Raw genomic sequence first — 16,479 nt, 5'->3', positions numbered from 1 at the left:
TGGGGTGCCTGGGGCAGCATTGTGCTGTCAGCACCAGTGATTTCCTATGGCTTTGGGGAACTTGGCCTTGCTTGCAAGTGCTGCACCAGTGCAGTGCTGGGGTGCAGCTGTGCAGACTGAGGTGTTCTCAGGGCTGCCCTTTGCTGGAGCCACATCCTAATTGCGAAGGAATCAGAGTTACCCAATGAAATCATAACAGTAAAAAAAAAAAACAAACCAACTCTTTTAATACTTTGCAAAAAAACCAGAAAAAAAAAATCAACGAAACAACAAAAAAATATTACATCGAACAACCGACCAAAGTAAACCTCTTACAAGAAACAATACAAGCCCAAGCATGAGGACGGATGGGCCAGCCTGGGGGCAGCGCCTGGTGCCTGTCCTGTGCTGGAGGTGCCAGCTGGGCGCAGTTTGTTTGGTCCATTTGGGATACAACAGACCCAGGACCCCATGCAGGGGGTGGCAGGGCCGGGTACCGCTGTCACCAGGTGGAGACCATGAGAGCTGTGGGCATGGCTGTGCCAGTCTCTGTGCCCATAGCTCTGGGGCTGAGTGCCCTGCAGTAGGTTTCAGTCTGTTCCTTGGTGCTTGGTTCTTCTGTGGAAATGGATTTAAGTTTGTTTTCCTGGATTTTTTTTTGCCAAGTGAGGCTGTGCTGGTGGCATTGGCTGCGTATTCCTATCTCTCACCCTGGGGAGCAGATGGAGAAGAGGCTGTGCGCCAACCGCACCGTCCCACAGGGCAAACCATCACCCTGATGCGAACTCTCAGTGCCAGAGCTGGATGCAGGGAGACCTGCGTGCCACCTGGGCTCGGCCATTGCTGGTCCTTCCGGGCCTCCTCCACCACTGCTGTCCCTGTGGTGCTGCTCTGCTCCTCCCCATGGCCGGGCAGCGCAGAGTGGGAGATGTGCGGTGCCCACGAGGTGCATTAGTCATTGGCATCCCAGGAGCATCCTCCACATCCCGGCTGTGGCTGGAGCATTTCCCCTCTGTCTGCAGTGCAGGGACAAGGATCCAGCCAAATTACAGCCCAGCCACGCAGGGGGAGATGCTGCAAGCTGGGCCAGGGGAACCGCAAATCCCCTGGTACCGTGTGCCAGCTCCGGCGCATCCCATCTCATCCCAAGGACGAGTCCCTCCGTTAGAACATCACCTCCTCGCAGCTGCCGTAGTCGCTCTCCACCATGTCGGAGCCCTCATAGTTGGGGGGTGGTGGGGGCTGGGTGCGCAGGGCGGGCGGATGGGCCCCCACCTCACAGTCAGCATAGGAAGGTTGGGCCACGCTCAGCCGCATGCTCACCCGCTTGTAGCCGGGGTCGGGTGGGTATGGGGCACCTTCACCCTGCACCAGCTGGGCTGGGTAATAGCTGATGGCTGTGTACTCGTTCTGGCATTGGGATGCTGCCATCTCCACGGGGCCCAGCGGTAGGAGGTCCTCCAGATTCTGGTTGCTGTAGCGGGGAGGGATGGGCGCCCGCTTGTTGCTTTGGTCCAGCGGGAAAGGGAAACCACCATAGAGAGTGACTGGCTCCGGGTCTGCCGGTGGAGGGGGGGGTGGGGGAAGAGGGGGGTGGGAGGAGGGCACAGCGGGGGGACCTTGGATGATCTCGTAGTGGGAGTATTCCTGGACGTCGGAGGACAGGTAGCGTGGCGGCCAGTAGGTTGTTTCTGCTGGGTACACTGGAAGGAAACAGAGCTGCGTTAGCTGTGTGCTGTGGAGGCTGCTTTCTCCATCCTGCTAATTCCTGCTGTAGGAGCCTGAGCTGCAGGAGATGCGCCAGCCAAAAAGGGGAGTGATGGGAAGTGGGCAGTTGCAATGTCTGCCTTGGGAATGGAGGAGGCTTTGGGGCTCCCACTGGGACCTAAAAGGCACCCCTCATCGTGCCACATGGGTGCAAGAAGCTGGCGCAGTGACAGGATGGGGCAGAGCAAGCGACTCACTGGAGCTCTCCCTCTGTACCTCTCTTTCTCTCTACCTCTGGTATAGTCTGATTTTTGGGTGGCCCTGCGTGGACCCAAAGTTGGACTTGGTGATCCTCACGGGTCCCTTCCAACTTGGGATTATCTATAGCTCTCTGACTTGGGCACTTCCTTCTGGCAGCTGTCCTTGATGCTGCTGAGCTCCAGGTGAGCTCTGGGCCAGGCCAAGCAGGGACCTGGCTGCCTGGGGCTGTCTCCCTCTGTTGTGATCCCTCCGGCAGCTGATGCAGGGGATGCCACTAAAACTCACACTGAATTTTAGCATCTTGATTTCCACTCTCTAAGCATCACTACTGTTTGTTATAGGGACTTTTTAGCCTGGGTGTGTGGGAATCCAGGCCATTCATTAATGCATTCCCTGCTGATTTTGTAGTGAACTGGACAAGCTGAAGTTGAATACTGGTATTTATGAGTGGGGGAAGAGCCAGTGAAGGCACCTGGATGTCATTGGCCCACGTTTTCCTTGCCTTTCCCCAACACCGTTGGTCTCCAACGTTCACAAAGCTTCCATCCAACCCCCCCAGGGATAAAAGCAAGAGCAAGCTGTGGCTACTGACCCATCTCCTCCCTGGCCCAGGTGCACTTGACGAAGGACTCGTTGTCAGAGTTGGATGGGGGGGCCGGGGGCAGGTTGGGTGCCACACTGCACACAATGGTGCCGCGGTGCTTGGGCCCGTTGGCCGAGTTGAAGGTGACGAACTCGGGGGTACCGCTGGCTTTGCGCTGCTCCGGCGCCGCCCGGTCCAGGTTGTTGTGGGCCGCGTCGCTGAGGATGTTGAGCTCGATGGGCGGCACCGCCTGGGTGCCCACACCCACGCTCTTGGAGAACTCGCTCTTGGACAGCAGGTCAGGGTCCTCCCGTGCCACCGGCTTGTGGGCCTTGGCCCGGCGCCGGTAGCGCTTGCGGATGAACACGAAGGCCACGGCCAGGATGGCTGCCCCCAGCACGCCAGCCGCGATCTCGGCAATCTCCTCACGGCCCACGGCCCAATGCGTGGGCACGATGGCGGGGGTGATGATGGGCTGCGTGCAGTAGTCCCCCTGGTAGTCTGATGGGCAGATGCAGCGGACGGAGCCCTGGGTGCTCACGCAGCGCCCGGCGTTTTGGCACGGGTTGTCCTGGCACTCCTCAGCCAGCTTCTCGCACCTGGGGGGATGGAGGCAGAGGCATCAGCCTGGGGGGGAGGCCCAAACCCACGGCATCCCCCTCTGAGCTCTGCGTTATGCTCTGTCCTGGCACAGAGTGCCGCCTGCCTCTGCTGTCAGTGCATCCTGGTGATCACCGTGGTGCTGTTCAGGAGGAGGCCGCGTTATGCAGAACAGCTCCCTTTTGGAGGGGGCGTTTTAGGGGATATATACAGAGCTGAGACTGAATTTCTCATTCTCTGTCCTGCTGCACCCCACACACTCTAAGTATTCCCCTCTCCCACTCTTTAGCAGGACGGGTATCGTCGCACTGCCACCTAACGCCCACAGCTGCACGGCCCATTTCTCTCTTGCCATCGATTCAGATTGATTCGCCGATGTTCACCCTGGCTGAAGGACCCGGCCGGGAGGAGGAGCTGCTGGGATGCTGCCCGTGCTCGGAGTGGGTGACACTGAGCTCCTTGCAGCCCCCGGGCGTGGTTGCTTCCCCAGCTGCGGGCATTTGGCATGCACTCACCCACGTATCGGCTGGGGAGGTATATCCGTGCTATTATATTGCTGGTGAAAACTCCAGCGTGCTGTTCACTATAGGGCTCAAGGCCGAAGCCAAACACCGTGCAGCCCAGCAATCAGGGGACCGGCAGGACAGCTGGCGGCGTCCTACACCTGTTCTTAGGCAGCCCCGCACCGCATTGCTCCCAGGTGGATGTAATGAGCTCCAGAAGCACACAACGCTCGTTGCTGAGGTCACGCTTTCAGCCCTCCCTGCGAAGCCTCTGGCCCTTTCAACCCTTACCTGTCGCCCAGGTACCACTCGGGGCAGTGGCAGGAGTACCCGGAGCCGGAGAGGACGCAGGTGCCGCCGTGCAGGCAGGGCTTGGACTCGCAGGGGCTGTCCCCCAGCTCACAGCGCTCACCGGAAAACAGCCCGGGGCAGATGCACGTGTAACCTGCAGAGGTGAGAGGGTGCCGTCGGGAGACTGCTGGGGAGGCGGAGGGGCCGCCGCTGGGTGGGATTTCGGCCGCTGGTTCGTGCAGCCCCGAGCACGGGAACGGCCCCGGCTCTGCTGAGCTCCCGCAGTCCCTCGGCTGGCGATGGTGGAATGTTCTGGCATTCTACCCTGCAGCGCTCTGCAAAAGCCTTCACTGCTCATCCGTAGCACGACTTTAGAGCAGTGCGAGCAGGGGCAGACCTGTTGCCGCATGCGTGCAGTGCTGTGCAGCCGGGACATGCTGGCACTTGCAGGGTAGATGCTGGACATTGCCTGTGGGGCTGCGAGCACACGCGTTCACATAGCTTTGTGCCTGTGGTTCTGGTTGATGTGGTGCTGGGTTTGACTGTGACCCTCTCAGCGTTGTCACATGGCCCCTGGCCCACCTGAGCAAGCTCGTAGGGATGTGTCTGTGCGTGTGTGGGTAATCCCGTGCCTGAGGTCCCTGAGCAGAGATGTGTGCAGACTCATGCTGTGTGCCCGTGGTTTGCAGGAGTGCTGCAGGAAAGCAGGCACCCAGGCTCACCGCACTGCTATGGCCTTCCATCAACCCCTGCCCTGCAGAAATGTCCTGCATGAGGGTGGGACGGAGCCTGGTGCCAAGCCCCTGCTGAGCACTCGTGCCTCATGTTAACCTGTGACACTCATATGCGAGCTTACAGTTTTCCCATATACCTTCCCATAGCCCCAGGGAGTCACTGACTGCAATGGGAATAGATGAAGATCTTGGCTCGTTTCAGCCCAGATACCATCACTGTATGATCCCATCTTGCCCAATTCCAACTCTGCTAATGGCTCCTTAAGTAAAGAGGATGTAGGGGGGGGGGGTGGAATTTCTATTTGTGCTTGCATTTTTGGCAGAGGTGCTCGCTCCTAGGTCATGCCCACTCTTTAGAAATGCTCCTGCCCTGCAGGCCATGGTCTGATGCTGAGAGCCAGGATGATGATCTCATGCCCCCAGCTGCTCCTGCACTGAGTCAGCCACCACTTGAGCCCCTGGGATGGGGCACATCTCCTTCTCCTTGCATAGGGACCCCTTCTCTCTTGCCCCTCCCCTATATGTAGGATATTCACATACCTCCTCCGTGAGTTTCAGAGCACATCCCATTGTTCAGGCACGGATTGCTGCTGCAGGCGCCAGTTGGGGAGCAGCACTGCTTCATCCCCACCTCCTCCATCACTTCCTTGGATTGCCCTTTCCCACGCAGGAGAACCACTTCTCTGCCATTGATGGCAAGCACATCTAGGCAGCCCCTGAACCCCCGTGTGACTCTCTGGGACTGGAGTGGGTGCCGAAGGCCCCCGAAAAGCAGGTCTCGCCTGCCCTGGGATGTGCTGCAGGTCCCTGGCAGCTGCAGGGAGGTGTTTCCCAGGCCGTCGACGAGCAGCCGGACCGACGCATTCTTCACCTCCAGGAAGACTGAGTGCCACTCCCCATCGCTCACAAAACGTGAGGAGGAGAGGTTCCCGGTGTAGTTTCCCCAGCAGCCGTACCCCAGGTGAAGCACCCCGTGAACCATCTGCAAAACATGTCCCAGAAGCCGTGGTTAGCACAGAGGTTCTTGGCAATTCTTAACCTCCTCTGCCCCTGCCTGAGTGTTTTGAGTCAAGATGAATCTCAAGATGTTGCCTTTTCAACATCCTCTTTTACCCATGCATAAGCTTTGCGTGGGTCAGCTAAAGCCTAAGAGACTGCAGTCTCATTTATGCTGCCCTTATTTCATCTGTGGTCCTTTCCAACCACTGACAGTGTGAGAGAGGTTTCCATAGAACAAGGTGCAGAGATGCAATCCAGTCCTTGCTCTCCAGCAGGTAGGATGAAGACCATCAAGGTGCTCATCTTCTAAAAGCAAACCACACCAGTGTTCTTAGCATGGAACTGGGCCATCAGAAATCCCTGTCTGTGGCCCAAGATTCCTCTTTAAAACTCATATGGAGGAAGGTTAGCTTTCAGCAACTGCTGAAAGAGTACAAGGATGGCAGAGGGAAGGAAGAACCAGGTGCAGCTGGCACACACCTGATAAGGCCTCAGGGCAACATGTGTGTAAATCCCTTTGCACAATTGGCAAGTGCACCAGAGAGCTTTGTCACTTGGCTTCATCCGAAGGAACATGATCTCACTTCAGATGGGTCTGTAGATTGGGCTTATCAATTTCTGGGGCTGGGAGACAGCTGAGAACTCGATTCCCTGAAGCAAGGAGCTGACAGGCTGCCAGCTCCTTCCCACTGTGCCTGACTTGCCATCCTCTTGCTGCTTCCTATTTCTGAATAGCAGATCAGCTTAGCGATTGGAAGAGTGATGTTATGCATGCCCTTGGTAGAACCTGTCCTCTCTACCAAATCTACAAGCCATGGGAGTGCTGATTTCCTTCCTCTGGCAAAGTGGAAGATGGAGATGGTCCACCAATGCTTGGTGGGTTCAGCGTGCAAATGAGGAAGAAAACAGTCAGAGTGAAATGTCTGTGGCTCTGCTGGTTCCTTAGACAAAGAAACCACCTGAAGGATCTGGTTGAAAAGAGTGGGAGCTGCAAAACAGCATGTAAGACTCCTGTTTTGTGCACCTGATAAATTATTTGTCCAATAAATGCAATGTAAGAGAGGGATGAAGAAGCAAGCCACCGGGGAAAAAGTTGTGATGTAGGTCTGTGATATGGGCATATGCTGTCTTTGCTGGAAAGAGACCTTTGTGTATTGCAATGCATACCTCCAACATGGCGTGGTCGGTGCCGTTGGCGTAGAAGACGACAGCATGCAGCTGGTGGGTCTTCATGCGGAAGTGCATGTGCCAGGATCCCACCTGGGAGTTCTGGTACCAGATGTAGCTGTGGCCCCCAAACCTCACAGCTGTTCCTGGAAGCAGAATGAACAAAAGGTTTCATAGCTGTCATGCTTTGAGACTGTACCTAGCCTTGCCTCTTTCCCAGCCTGATGCCATAACTGTCCAGGATCAGACCTGTCCCATAGCACCTCTCAGGTGCTCTCAGCACAGTCTACAACACCCTTGGATTTCCTCATCCTTTAATATGTCTTTATCTTAGCCTATAGTATCTCCTTACCATCTCTGCCTAAGTGATGTTAACCTCTATCCCTGCTGCCTTGGATTGTTTCTGAAATACTATAAAGTGAACAGAGTATATTCATTGTACTTGCTTTTCCTGGAGTTTATCAGTTAGTCTGCATTTTGCTGAGCCTAAAACACAGGAGCTCAAAGATCAAAAGTCTCATCACTGAGCTGCTTCTGCTGCTAAGTATGAATGACTTTTCCCAATTAGACAGATATTCGTAGAATTGCTTGGGGTGAAAGAGACCTTAGAGATCACCAAGTTCCAATCCTCGTATTGATGCTATTTAATTAATTGCTACAGGAGATTGATTAAATAAATAAATAGAAGACTAAGTGAAATTTTCAAGCTCTACGAGGTTTATATCATGGGATGCTACAAAGGATTGCTCACCATTACAGGAGCAGATTTGCTCCAAGCTGTGCCGTGGGGTGAGGACACTGAGTCGGGCAGTGCTGTAAGTAGACATCATGCCTGGGTCCAGTTGGATGGTTTCCTTGCAGACTCGGTGGGCACAGTCTGACCCGTGGCATGGCACATGAATTGCTTTCTTCATCCGGAGTCCAACGAGCTGGTCCATCTCCCCAGCTGAGACGGTGATCTTGTTGGCGAGGACCCGAGGCTCGTACAAGGAGCCATGTGGCTCTCCAACAGCCAAGAGCAGATCTACTCCATCGGAGGTAGCTGCAGGCTGTAAGCTGGCCATGTGGATGTTTTGGCGCCGGGTGATGAGGACGTTTCCCAAAAACCTCTGCAGGTTGCGCCAGTGGTCCCCCACAAACTCCTCGGGGGACAGGTGGCGAAAGTGCAGCACCACTGCTCTGTCCAGCGCCTCCTGTGTGAAGCACCACACGTGGATGTTGACGCTGGTGGTGGCTGTGAACGTGCCATCACTGACCGTCACGTTCAGGAGATAGTGGCCATGGGGCAGCTTATTCCCAGCAATGATCTTTCCATCCGCAGCCCCAATGGAGAAGCGTCCCTCTTGGGGCACCTCTGCCACCAAAGTATACACCAGCGTGTCATGGGGGTCTCGGTCCGTGGCATGAATCTTGCCCAGAACACCACCTCGGAAGGCTTCCTCGTTTGTGGTGATGAATATCTCCAGGGGAAGCGCTGAGGGGGCATACTGGCTCTGCTCAGTCACTTGGATGTTTACGAATGCTGATGAGGACAAAGGAGGGATACCACTGTCGGAGACCTAACAAAGAAAAGAGAAGGCTTCGTTATAGCCATGTACTGGCTTTCATGACAGCGTGTCTTCCATCATGGAGACTGATTGAGACCTTCTCTCAGTGGTGGGACACTCATCTCTGTGTGCACCTGCACTGAACGGCTCTGATTTCCTAAGAATCAATTATCAGTAGAGATGCTGCCAATCTAAGGGTTTCTGCACGTAACTGGGTGTACAAAGATAAAAGCAGTCATGTACATCAACACGTTTGCTCAGATTCCAGAATATTTAAGCCAAACTTCCATCTCTGACAATGTCTGTCTAGCACGAGCCAAGGAAACTCAAAGCAGAAAAATGTGAATAATCAGGTTATAGGATAAGGTTCTCCCATTCTCAGACAGCTAGTGGTTGAGGTTTATAATAATAGTAGTACCTAGCTTCTTTACTGAAGATGTGCTTGTTATTATCCTGCTGGTGTTTGTAACTCGCTGTCCTTACTGATAGCACTGATAATTAATAAGCTTACCCTGCAACAATAGACATCTTCCTATAAAAGGAGATTAAATCACTTCTGGGATTCTTGGATAAAGATTTCAGGATCACAGCCAGGTCTCACTTTAAACTGGAAGTTGCTGAAATTATGCTGGGAAAAGCATCTGTCTAAGGAAACCACTGACAGCATTTCTTGTGATCATATTATCCGATTTCATCAATGCAGAGGTTTGTTTCCAGCTTCCTGTGGGCAGACTTTGTGGAAAAACAAGCTCTGGACTTGGCTCCAAGCTACGGGATTTTTTCCTGTGTTGGATTTCTCCAGTTTGTACCGGGCAACTTCCCATCCAGCTGTGCCATCCTAATCTCATTTTATCACTCCTAAACCCAGCTGTGAGATCAGATCCCAGGACAGAAAGTCAGGCTTTACCTGGACTTGCAATAGGTACTGCTCTTTCACTCTTCTGTTCAGGATGGATGAAGTCACCAGCAGACCATTTTGGGTGACATCAAATGCCTTCCCGTCGTTGCCCTGGGTGATCTGGAAGGAATACGGTGGTCCGTTTTCCGGCGAGTCTCTGTCGCTCATAATCAGCTCCAGGACGCTGGTACCCACTGGGGCGTTCTCCTGAAATGCAGAAAGATGCCAGTGGAGAACAGCAGGCAAAGAGAAAAGGCCCAGGAGAACCCATATTGCCACTGGGCCTTATGGATAAAGAACAGAGGACCAAATCTCACACGCTGTGTGGAACTCTTGCCAGCAATAGCAGACAGTGCCTTTCATGGCATTGCACATGTGGTAGAGTCAACCAGCTAAAAGCAGATGGTTTTGCTGATGCCCTTGTTTTCCCCTTGAGTCATGTCTGCACAGGAGCAGATGAAAGCATGTTTTGGGTACATTTCTTTTTGAGTACCCCTAGGTGTTTTGAGTCCAAGCAACAACTGGTCTGCATCCAGCAGAGATGGTGATGCTTGACCACATGCTTAAGTCTGTTCTTTATTTTGTGGTGTATACACAGACAAACACAGTGGAAAAAGGGGCTGCTGGTCAGGCTTGGAAAGAGTGAAAGGAGAAAGGAGAAAGAGCAGGAGGTGCCTGCAGCCATCGGTAGGAGAAAATGGCATCTGTTGGCAGAACATCTGCCCCCGCAGATCTCAGCAGTTTTTTGTGGCCATGAGCACAAAGCAACTGCGTGCTTCACTGCTGTCTCACCCTTGTGCTCCAGCAGGAGCCCGTGCATGAGAACCTTGGCACCCTCACGCAGACCGGGATAGCAGACAGCGTCCTGGCTTACCTGCACCACCACACTGTAGTTGAGCTGGAAGAACCGAGGAGGGTTGTCATTGACGTCAGACACATGGACACGCACTGCGACATCGCTGAACTGAGCAGGGTGGCCGTTGTCTGTGGCTCGAACTGTCAGGGAGTAGCTGGAGATCTGGGGGATTTATAGCATGGGATCACTTGGAGAAGCGGAAGAATGGTCACTTTTTCACATTCATGTTTTACTCTGTTGCAGCTTGTCGAAACACTTTAGGTCATGCATTGCTTGTAGCAATAACTTCTGCCCTCAGCTGGGACTCTCCATCCATAAATCTTAAAGCACCTTGCTGGAGAAAATCAGCCTCACAGCTGCTGCAGAGAAGGGAAACAACTTGCCAAACATGGATGAGACCCAAGCTGGACAAACATCTGTCGGCAGCAATTTGAGCTGCTACTGCTTTAAGAAAGAGATTATCCAGATGGCCAGCTCCTGCTCATGCCCATTTTCTATCTGCTCTGATGCAGAGAAGCATAAACCAGTTGTGTTGGTTTCCAGTTTGGGGCCAACTCTTGCCTGACCAGCTTAGAGCATCAATAGAGCAGACCACAGCACAGAGTTGTGACCACTGAAGCCTATATTGTCTCCTCTAGAGCCCTACTTTTCTACAGAAGTATCTGTGGGTCTAGAAAATGAATAACTTGCCTTTTGCTTACAGTATCACTAGTAGATCATTCGGAAAACAGCAGGCAGCTGAATATAATCTGCTCCCTCCAGCATAACAGCACAACTGTTTTGCTTTCTCATTTCCATTTCCTGGAACTCACCTCCTCCCTGTCCAGGTGCTTGGCAATGCTGATCTGCCCGCTTTTGGGTTGGATGGCAAAATGTCCCAGCGGGTTCCCTTCCACAATTGAATATGTGATCTGATTGTTCATTGCTCCATCCAAGTCATCAGCTGACACCTGTTAGAAGGAAAAACACATAGGACTCATGGCCAAAAGGGCCTTGCCATGGAGGAATCCCTAGGAACAGGACCTCGTTGTCTTTTAAGGGTATTGGACTGAGCTTGCTTTAAATGAGGAGGAGGAAGGAAGGTGGTTTACATCGGTGTCATTCGTTGTCATTCCTGCCTATGGGCTGTCAGGAATTCTGGCAATTATCCTTCTTTAAGTCACGCCTCAATCTTAGGTGCCAAATGACACAAATCCAGTGGACAGTTGTGCCCAAGGAAGAAAAAAGTGCAGAGAGAGAGTAAATAATACACAGCACAAGTAAGAAAACGAGGTAAAAAACGTGGTTTTGTTCATAGCCATACCGTGAGGATGATTTCTCCAACTGCAGCATCCTCCCGGATATCAGCAAAGTAAGGGTCTTGGATGAACTCTGGTGCATGGTCATTGATATCAGTAATGTTGATAACCACCATGGTGACATCGCTGAGAGAAGCTGAGCCCTTCCTTGTGCCCTCAATGGATAAGTAGTACTCGTGACTCGCTTCAAAGTCCAAGCTCCCATTTATGTATAAGGCACCTGCAAGGGCAGATGGACAGAAAAGGGCATGAGATATTTTAAATGCCTTTTAAGATATGCATGCCGATGGGAAGATTGATGTGAAAAATTAGCTTGAGCCTCGAGGACAGAGAAACTGAAGAAAACAGTGTGAATGAGGATGGTACAGACAGAAGCAGGAGGCCATTGAGGTGCAGCCAATGCTTGTTCCAGGGATCTAACATTGGCCTTGAGATAACAGCTCTTATCAGATGCTGTGCAAATACAGCAGTGCTTTATTTGGCAAGAAATCCTGCCTCAGCACCTGCCTGTGGTTAATAGATTTGTAGTAGCTACATTCATTGAGTGCTCCCTAATAAAACTGTTAGTCTGAGCTACAGGTTCCTTCTGACATCAGGATGGGGAGACTTTTTAAGTGGAAATCAACTTCTCCCATATTTTGAAGTGGAACTTTTCTTACCATCCTCTTCTCCACCTACTCCTCTTTCTCACGGACCCATCTCAGATCCCAGACATGTAAGAGGAATCTTTCAGTTCATTCACAGAGATTTGGATCTAGGTGACTTAGCTGACAAAATTTAGGGCAGAAGTGAAGACTGTATTCTCTGCCCCCATACTGTACTCTGTATAGGAGCAGAAGAGATCTGACTGCTTGGAAACAGAAGGGGAATCTGTTTTAGAAAATGAAGCATGTGGGATCAACCTGGACTGGCTTGGAAGATGAGACCATCTTACCTGTGTTTGAGTTGAGCTGAAATTTGCCATGGTCATTGCCATTCACAATTTCGTACTTGATCTCTGTGTTTTCTGTATTGTCTCTCGTCAAGGCTGACAAGTTGAGGACCTCCGTACCCACAGCCACGTCTTCTTTCACCATGGCTACATATTCAGGGGCCAGGAATACAGGCAGATATTCATTTAGATCCACGACGGAGACGGTGACAGTGCCGAGAGCAGAGAGGGGCTGCGGGGTGCCCTGGTCGGTGGCACAGACTGTCAGCTCAAAGGCGGAGTGCTGCGAGTCCTTCAGGGGCTTTTCCAGACGGATCACCCCCGTGGTTTCCTCAATTGAGAAGTGTCCATTGGCGGAGTCAGAGAGGGAATAGACCACCTCGGCATTGAGACCTGGAAGGGTAAGGGACAGGCTGTATAAATTTGTGGTTAGGAATGCTGCTGGCATTAATTCTTTTATCCAGAAGGATGATATATGCCTAAGTGAGATAAAATTTCTGGGGAAACTGGGGATTGTATGAACATCTTCTTCAAATGTGCCCCTGTCCACCCACATCCCCATGTTTTAAATGTCATTTTCCTTCATCTCTGCTTCCAAAGCAGATCTTGCTTTTATATCATGTAAGTTCAGTCTCTGCCCAACACCATTCTTAGGAGTCTTTTGTCTATATCTGAGAATCTTTGGTCTTCCAAGGACTTCTCCACCCATTTTGGGTGGTCCTGTGTGGAGCCAGAAGTTGGACTCAATGATTCCCACAGGTCCATTCCAACTTGGGATATTCTATGGTTCTGTGATATCACCTACCCTCTCCAGACATACAGTTCCTTTATTCCTTATTATGCCTACTTCGTCTCCATCTTTCATACGATTTCTGTCCAGTTCGGAGCTGTGTGTCACAGTTAGTGCTGTGTATCACTGCTACAGTTTCTGTGCTTTTCTTTGAATTCTGTGCATGTTCCTACAGATATTGCACTTCCTACAGCGTCACAAAGGTGCCGATGCCAGCCTGCTAGTCAAGAGCATATCTGTGATGAGATCCAGGCAGGCTCTTGCCAAGACTCACTCATCTATGCCCATTGCTGCAGCCCTTCCCTAGCTTTTAAAGGTTTCTATTCAGGATGAAGGATGGACTTTGCTAAAATGTAGATCTCACCCTGACTCACCTTCGTCAAGGTCCCTGGCTGATACCACAGCAATGGGTGTTTTTGTGGTGGTGTTGTCAAAAACGGCGACGGCGCAGTGGCTGGGGAAGAATCTGGGTGCGTTGTCATTGGTGTCCTCTATGGTCAGCGTTATGTCTGCCTGGCACGAGCGGCCGCCGCCATCGGTAGCTTTGGCAACCAGGTGGTAGGTGGGCTTCTGCTCCCGGTCAAGAGGGGCAGAGGTGGTCAGTTCCCCTGTGGGAAAGAATGGGAAGCGGTCTCGTATCCAGCAATTGCAAACCCTACTGCATTAAGCCTCCTGCAGTGTAACGAGCCCCAAGGGTGGAAAGGAGGAAAGCTTTGCAGTTCTTGATCTCACCTGTGTGGGGGCCCAGGCGGAACTCCTCTGCGCCGGGGCCGTGCAGGCTGTATGTGATCTGGGCATTGCTGCCAACGTCGGGGTCGGTTGCTGATATTTTCAAAATGAAATGACCTGGCTGAGCATCTTCAGAGACTCTTCCAGTGTAGAATATCTGGCAAGGACAGAAGGTGTCATTGGCATCTGATCTGTCTCCAAAAAACCTTCACACCATATGAGGAGGAATGGAACAGGAGAAGCTTCATAGAAAAGGGTAAAACGTATGGTTTGTAGGAAAACACGAGGTGCCTTATGTCTTGGTGCTGTGGAAGATGACCACAACACCAGGGTATATCAGCCCAGACTGGAGGACAGGCCTGTTACATTTGGCACTTCTGTGGCCCCAGCTGGAACAGCAGCCAGCAGTGAAAATCACAGCTTGGGAAGGATATAGACCTCAGGGAGAGAGGCTTGCAGATACAGAAAATGTGACCCATGATTAAATTGATGACTGCTATCTAGCTTTATGACATTAAAAAGAAACGTCAGTAATTGGTTTGACTATGACAATCCATAATAGGCTGTTGAACAGGATAAAGCAGCAGCCCTGTTACCAGTATGGCAGGATGAGAGGTAATTGCCTTAAGTTGTGTTAGGGGAGGTTCGGGTTGGATATTAGGAAACATTTATTCTCAGAAAGAGTGGTTAGGCACTGGAATGGGCTGTCCACAGAGGTGGTGGGGTCACCGTCCCTGGAGGTGTTCAAGTATTGTGGAGATGTGCCACTGAGGGATGTGGTTAGTGGGCATGGTGGGGATAGACTGACAGCTGGACTTGGTGATCTTAGAGGTCTCTTCCAACCTGAAGGATTCTATGAGTCAATTTTGACACTTGGACTGACAGATGATGTAGTGAAGCTCCGGAGCAGACTATGAAGGGTGGCTGCAAACCTCCATCTCTACCTCTAAGAACGGGCTAGGCAGTTTCAGTAAAATGGACCTTGTTTGCAATCAGGTTCTCTCTATGACACCTTTAACTTCTTCTAAAGTACAGATTTCTTTGTTAGCAAGTGCTAAGTAATAGATGTAGTTTCTTTTATCCTCCCTCTTACTTCAGGCTATGCAGGCTGCTGTGGGTGCATTTCAGCACCCGGTGCTGGTCTCTGCTGGGACACATGGAGGCCAGTACTTTGCATCATCCTTTGAGAGGAGGGCAGCTGGTTCCAGGGTGTGAATTGGGACCAGTGAGCTCATTTCACCCAAGCCTCTGACTCTCCTTTGGGAAACAGCCTCTTCTGTTCTTTCTCACCATGAGTAAAATCCATACCAGTGATCAGCTCTCCACAGTTGCAGCTTTCCTGATGGGAATCTTTCAACTTAGCAGGATATAAAACTTGGTAATTTACATGCCCCTACCCAGAAGGCTTCCTGGCATTGTTTATCTCCAAAAATTATCCTTCATAATGCTTAGCTGTTCACTTACTGCTGGCAAACATGCTTGGAGGCTAAATGTAATGTTCTCGCTTGACGTGCACCTTAATTAAAATTGCTAAGTATAATCAAAGCAACAGGATTGTGTGAGAAACATGACAAGCCAAACCCTCTCAGCATGTGCTCTTTCTGCCTTTTCTTCCCCTCTTGCCCCCTGATGTAGCAGGACAGCCACCTTACCTGGCCGCACTCAGGGCTGTTGTCATTGATATCCAGAACAAAAATTTCCACTTCGGTTGTTGCCTGAAATTTCCCATCAGAAGCCATCACCTTGAGGAGATATTTCTCTGTATCTTCTCTGTCCAAAGGCTTCTTGGAAGAAATTGTCCATTCTCCCTCAATTTGGTCAACCGTGAATTGTCCTAGCACATCTCCTTCTAGAAGGGGCAAGAAGAAAACAGACATTTACTGAAGTGGTAAGAGAGCACCGGCACAGGTGGTCCAGAGAGGTGGTGGACACCTAAGGTCAGGCTGGAGGGGCTCTGAGCACCTGATGGAGCTGTGGGTGTCCCTGTTCGTTGCAGGGGAGTTGGACCAGATGGCTTTTAAAGGTCCTTTCCAAGTCAAAAGGTTGTATGATTCCAAGGGAGATATAGATATGGCTACTGCTAGTCCCATAGGAGAGCTGAAAGACTTGCACTGGTGACACAGAAAGGACACTGGTTTCATACCAGGCCCATGGGGAGTGGTTGGCCTACTGCACAGCTCAGAAATACCCTGTGTGTTTCTGCTGTTCACTGAATATTACACTGGGGAAATGAATGGGGTGGAAAGAGGAAACAATTCACAATTGCAAAAATGTCTTTGTAATGTTCTGCAGATATGCATATTCATTGCTGGAAAACCACGTTGTCTCACTCTCCTAAAATGTGTCAGACTTTCTTGTATGTTCCTAAAGGGATCTGAGAGTTGCAGATACCTTGGAGACATTGGTTAGGCTTTGTTGCTTTATAACACAACCTTCAAATGCATTTAAATCTGGAGCTGCTTTTCACTCAGTAAGACCCTGTTGATGGAAGACACAGGTAAATTGAGGTTGGACAGGCTCTCCAGTCCACCAGATTCATGTCACTCCTGCTGTTGTCATACAAAGTGGATTTTAAAAGGCCCAGAACTGCCCCTGGCACATCCCTC

At 51.4% G+C, this 16,479-nt stretch overlaps 1 protein-coding gene across 1 annotated transcript in view; it reads right to left on the bottom strand.

Annotated features, from left to right (window-relative positions):
* Positions 1-205: 205 nt before the first annotated feature.
* The window catches only part of FAT2 (FAT atypical cadherin 2), a 48,285-nt gene continuing 32,011 nt past the window's right edge, over positions 206-16,479 (bottom strand). Inside the window, exons 11-24 of the mRNA XM_414584.8 lie at positions 15,526-15,722; positions 13,877-14,030; positions 13,519-13,752; positions 12,358-12,747; positions 11,429-11,643; positions 10,938-11,075; positions 10,144-10,287; positions 9,279-9,476; positions 7,576-8,383; positions 6,825-6,970; positions 5,199-5,640; positions 3,925-4,078; positions 2,540-3,129; positions 206-1,682 (exon numbers count right to left, since the gene is read on the bottom strand). Of these exons, the coding sequence (XP_414584.5) occupies positions 1,144-1,682; positions 2,540-3,129; positions 3,925-4,078; positions 5,199-5,640; positions 6,825-6,970; positions 7,576-8,383; positions 9,279-9,476; positions 10,144-10,287; positions 10,938-11,075; positions 11,429-11,643; positions 12,358-12,747; positions 13,519-13,752; positions 13,877-14,030; positions 15,526-15,722 (4,349 nt within the window). The 3' untranslated portion in view covers positions 206-1,143. The remainder of the gene's footprint in view (positions 1,683-2,539; positions 3,130-3,924; positions 4,079-5,198; positions 5,641-6,824; positions 6,971-7,575; positions 8,384-9,278; positions 9,477-10,143; positions 10,288-10,937; positions 11,076-11,428; positions 11,644-12,357; positions 12,748-13,518; positions 13,753-13,876; positions 14,031-15,525; positions 15,723-16,479) is intronic.

Source organism: Gallus gallus, chromosome 13 (assembly GCF_016699485.2).
Source record: "Gallus gallus isolate bGalGal1 chromosome 13, bGalGal1.mat.broiler.GRCg7b, whole genome shotgun sequence".
Lineage (NCBI taxonomy): Eukaryota > Metazoa > Chordata > Aves > Galliformes > Phasianidae > Gallus > Gallus gallus.
The sequence above is the reverse complement of the archived record's forward strand: the minus strand, read 5'-3'. Positions and strand labels throughout refer to the sequence as shown.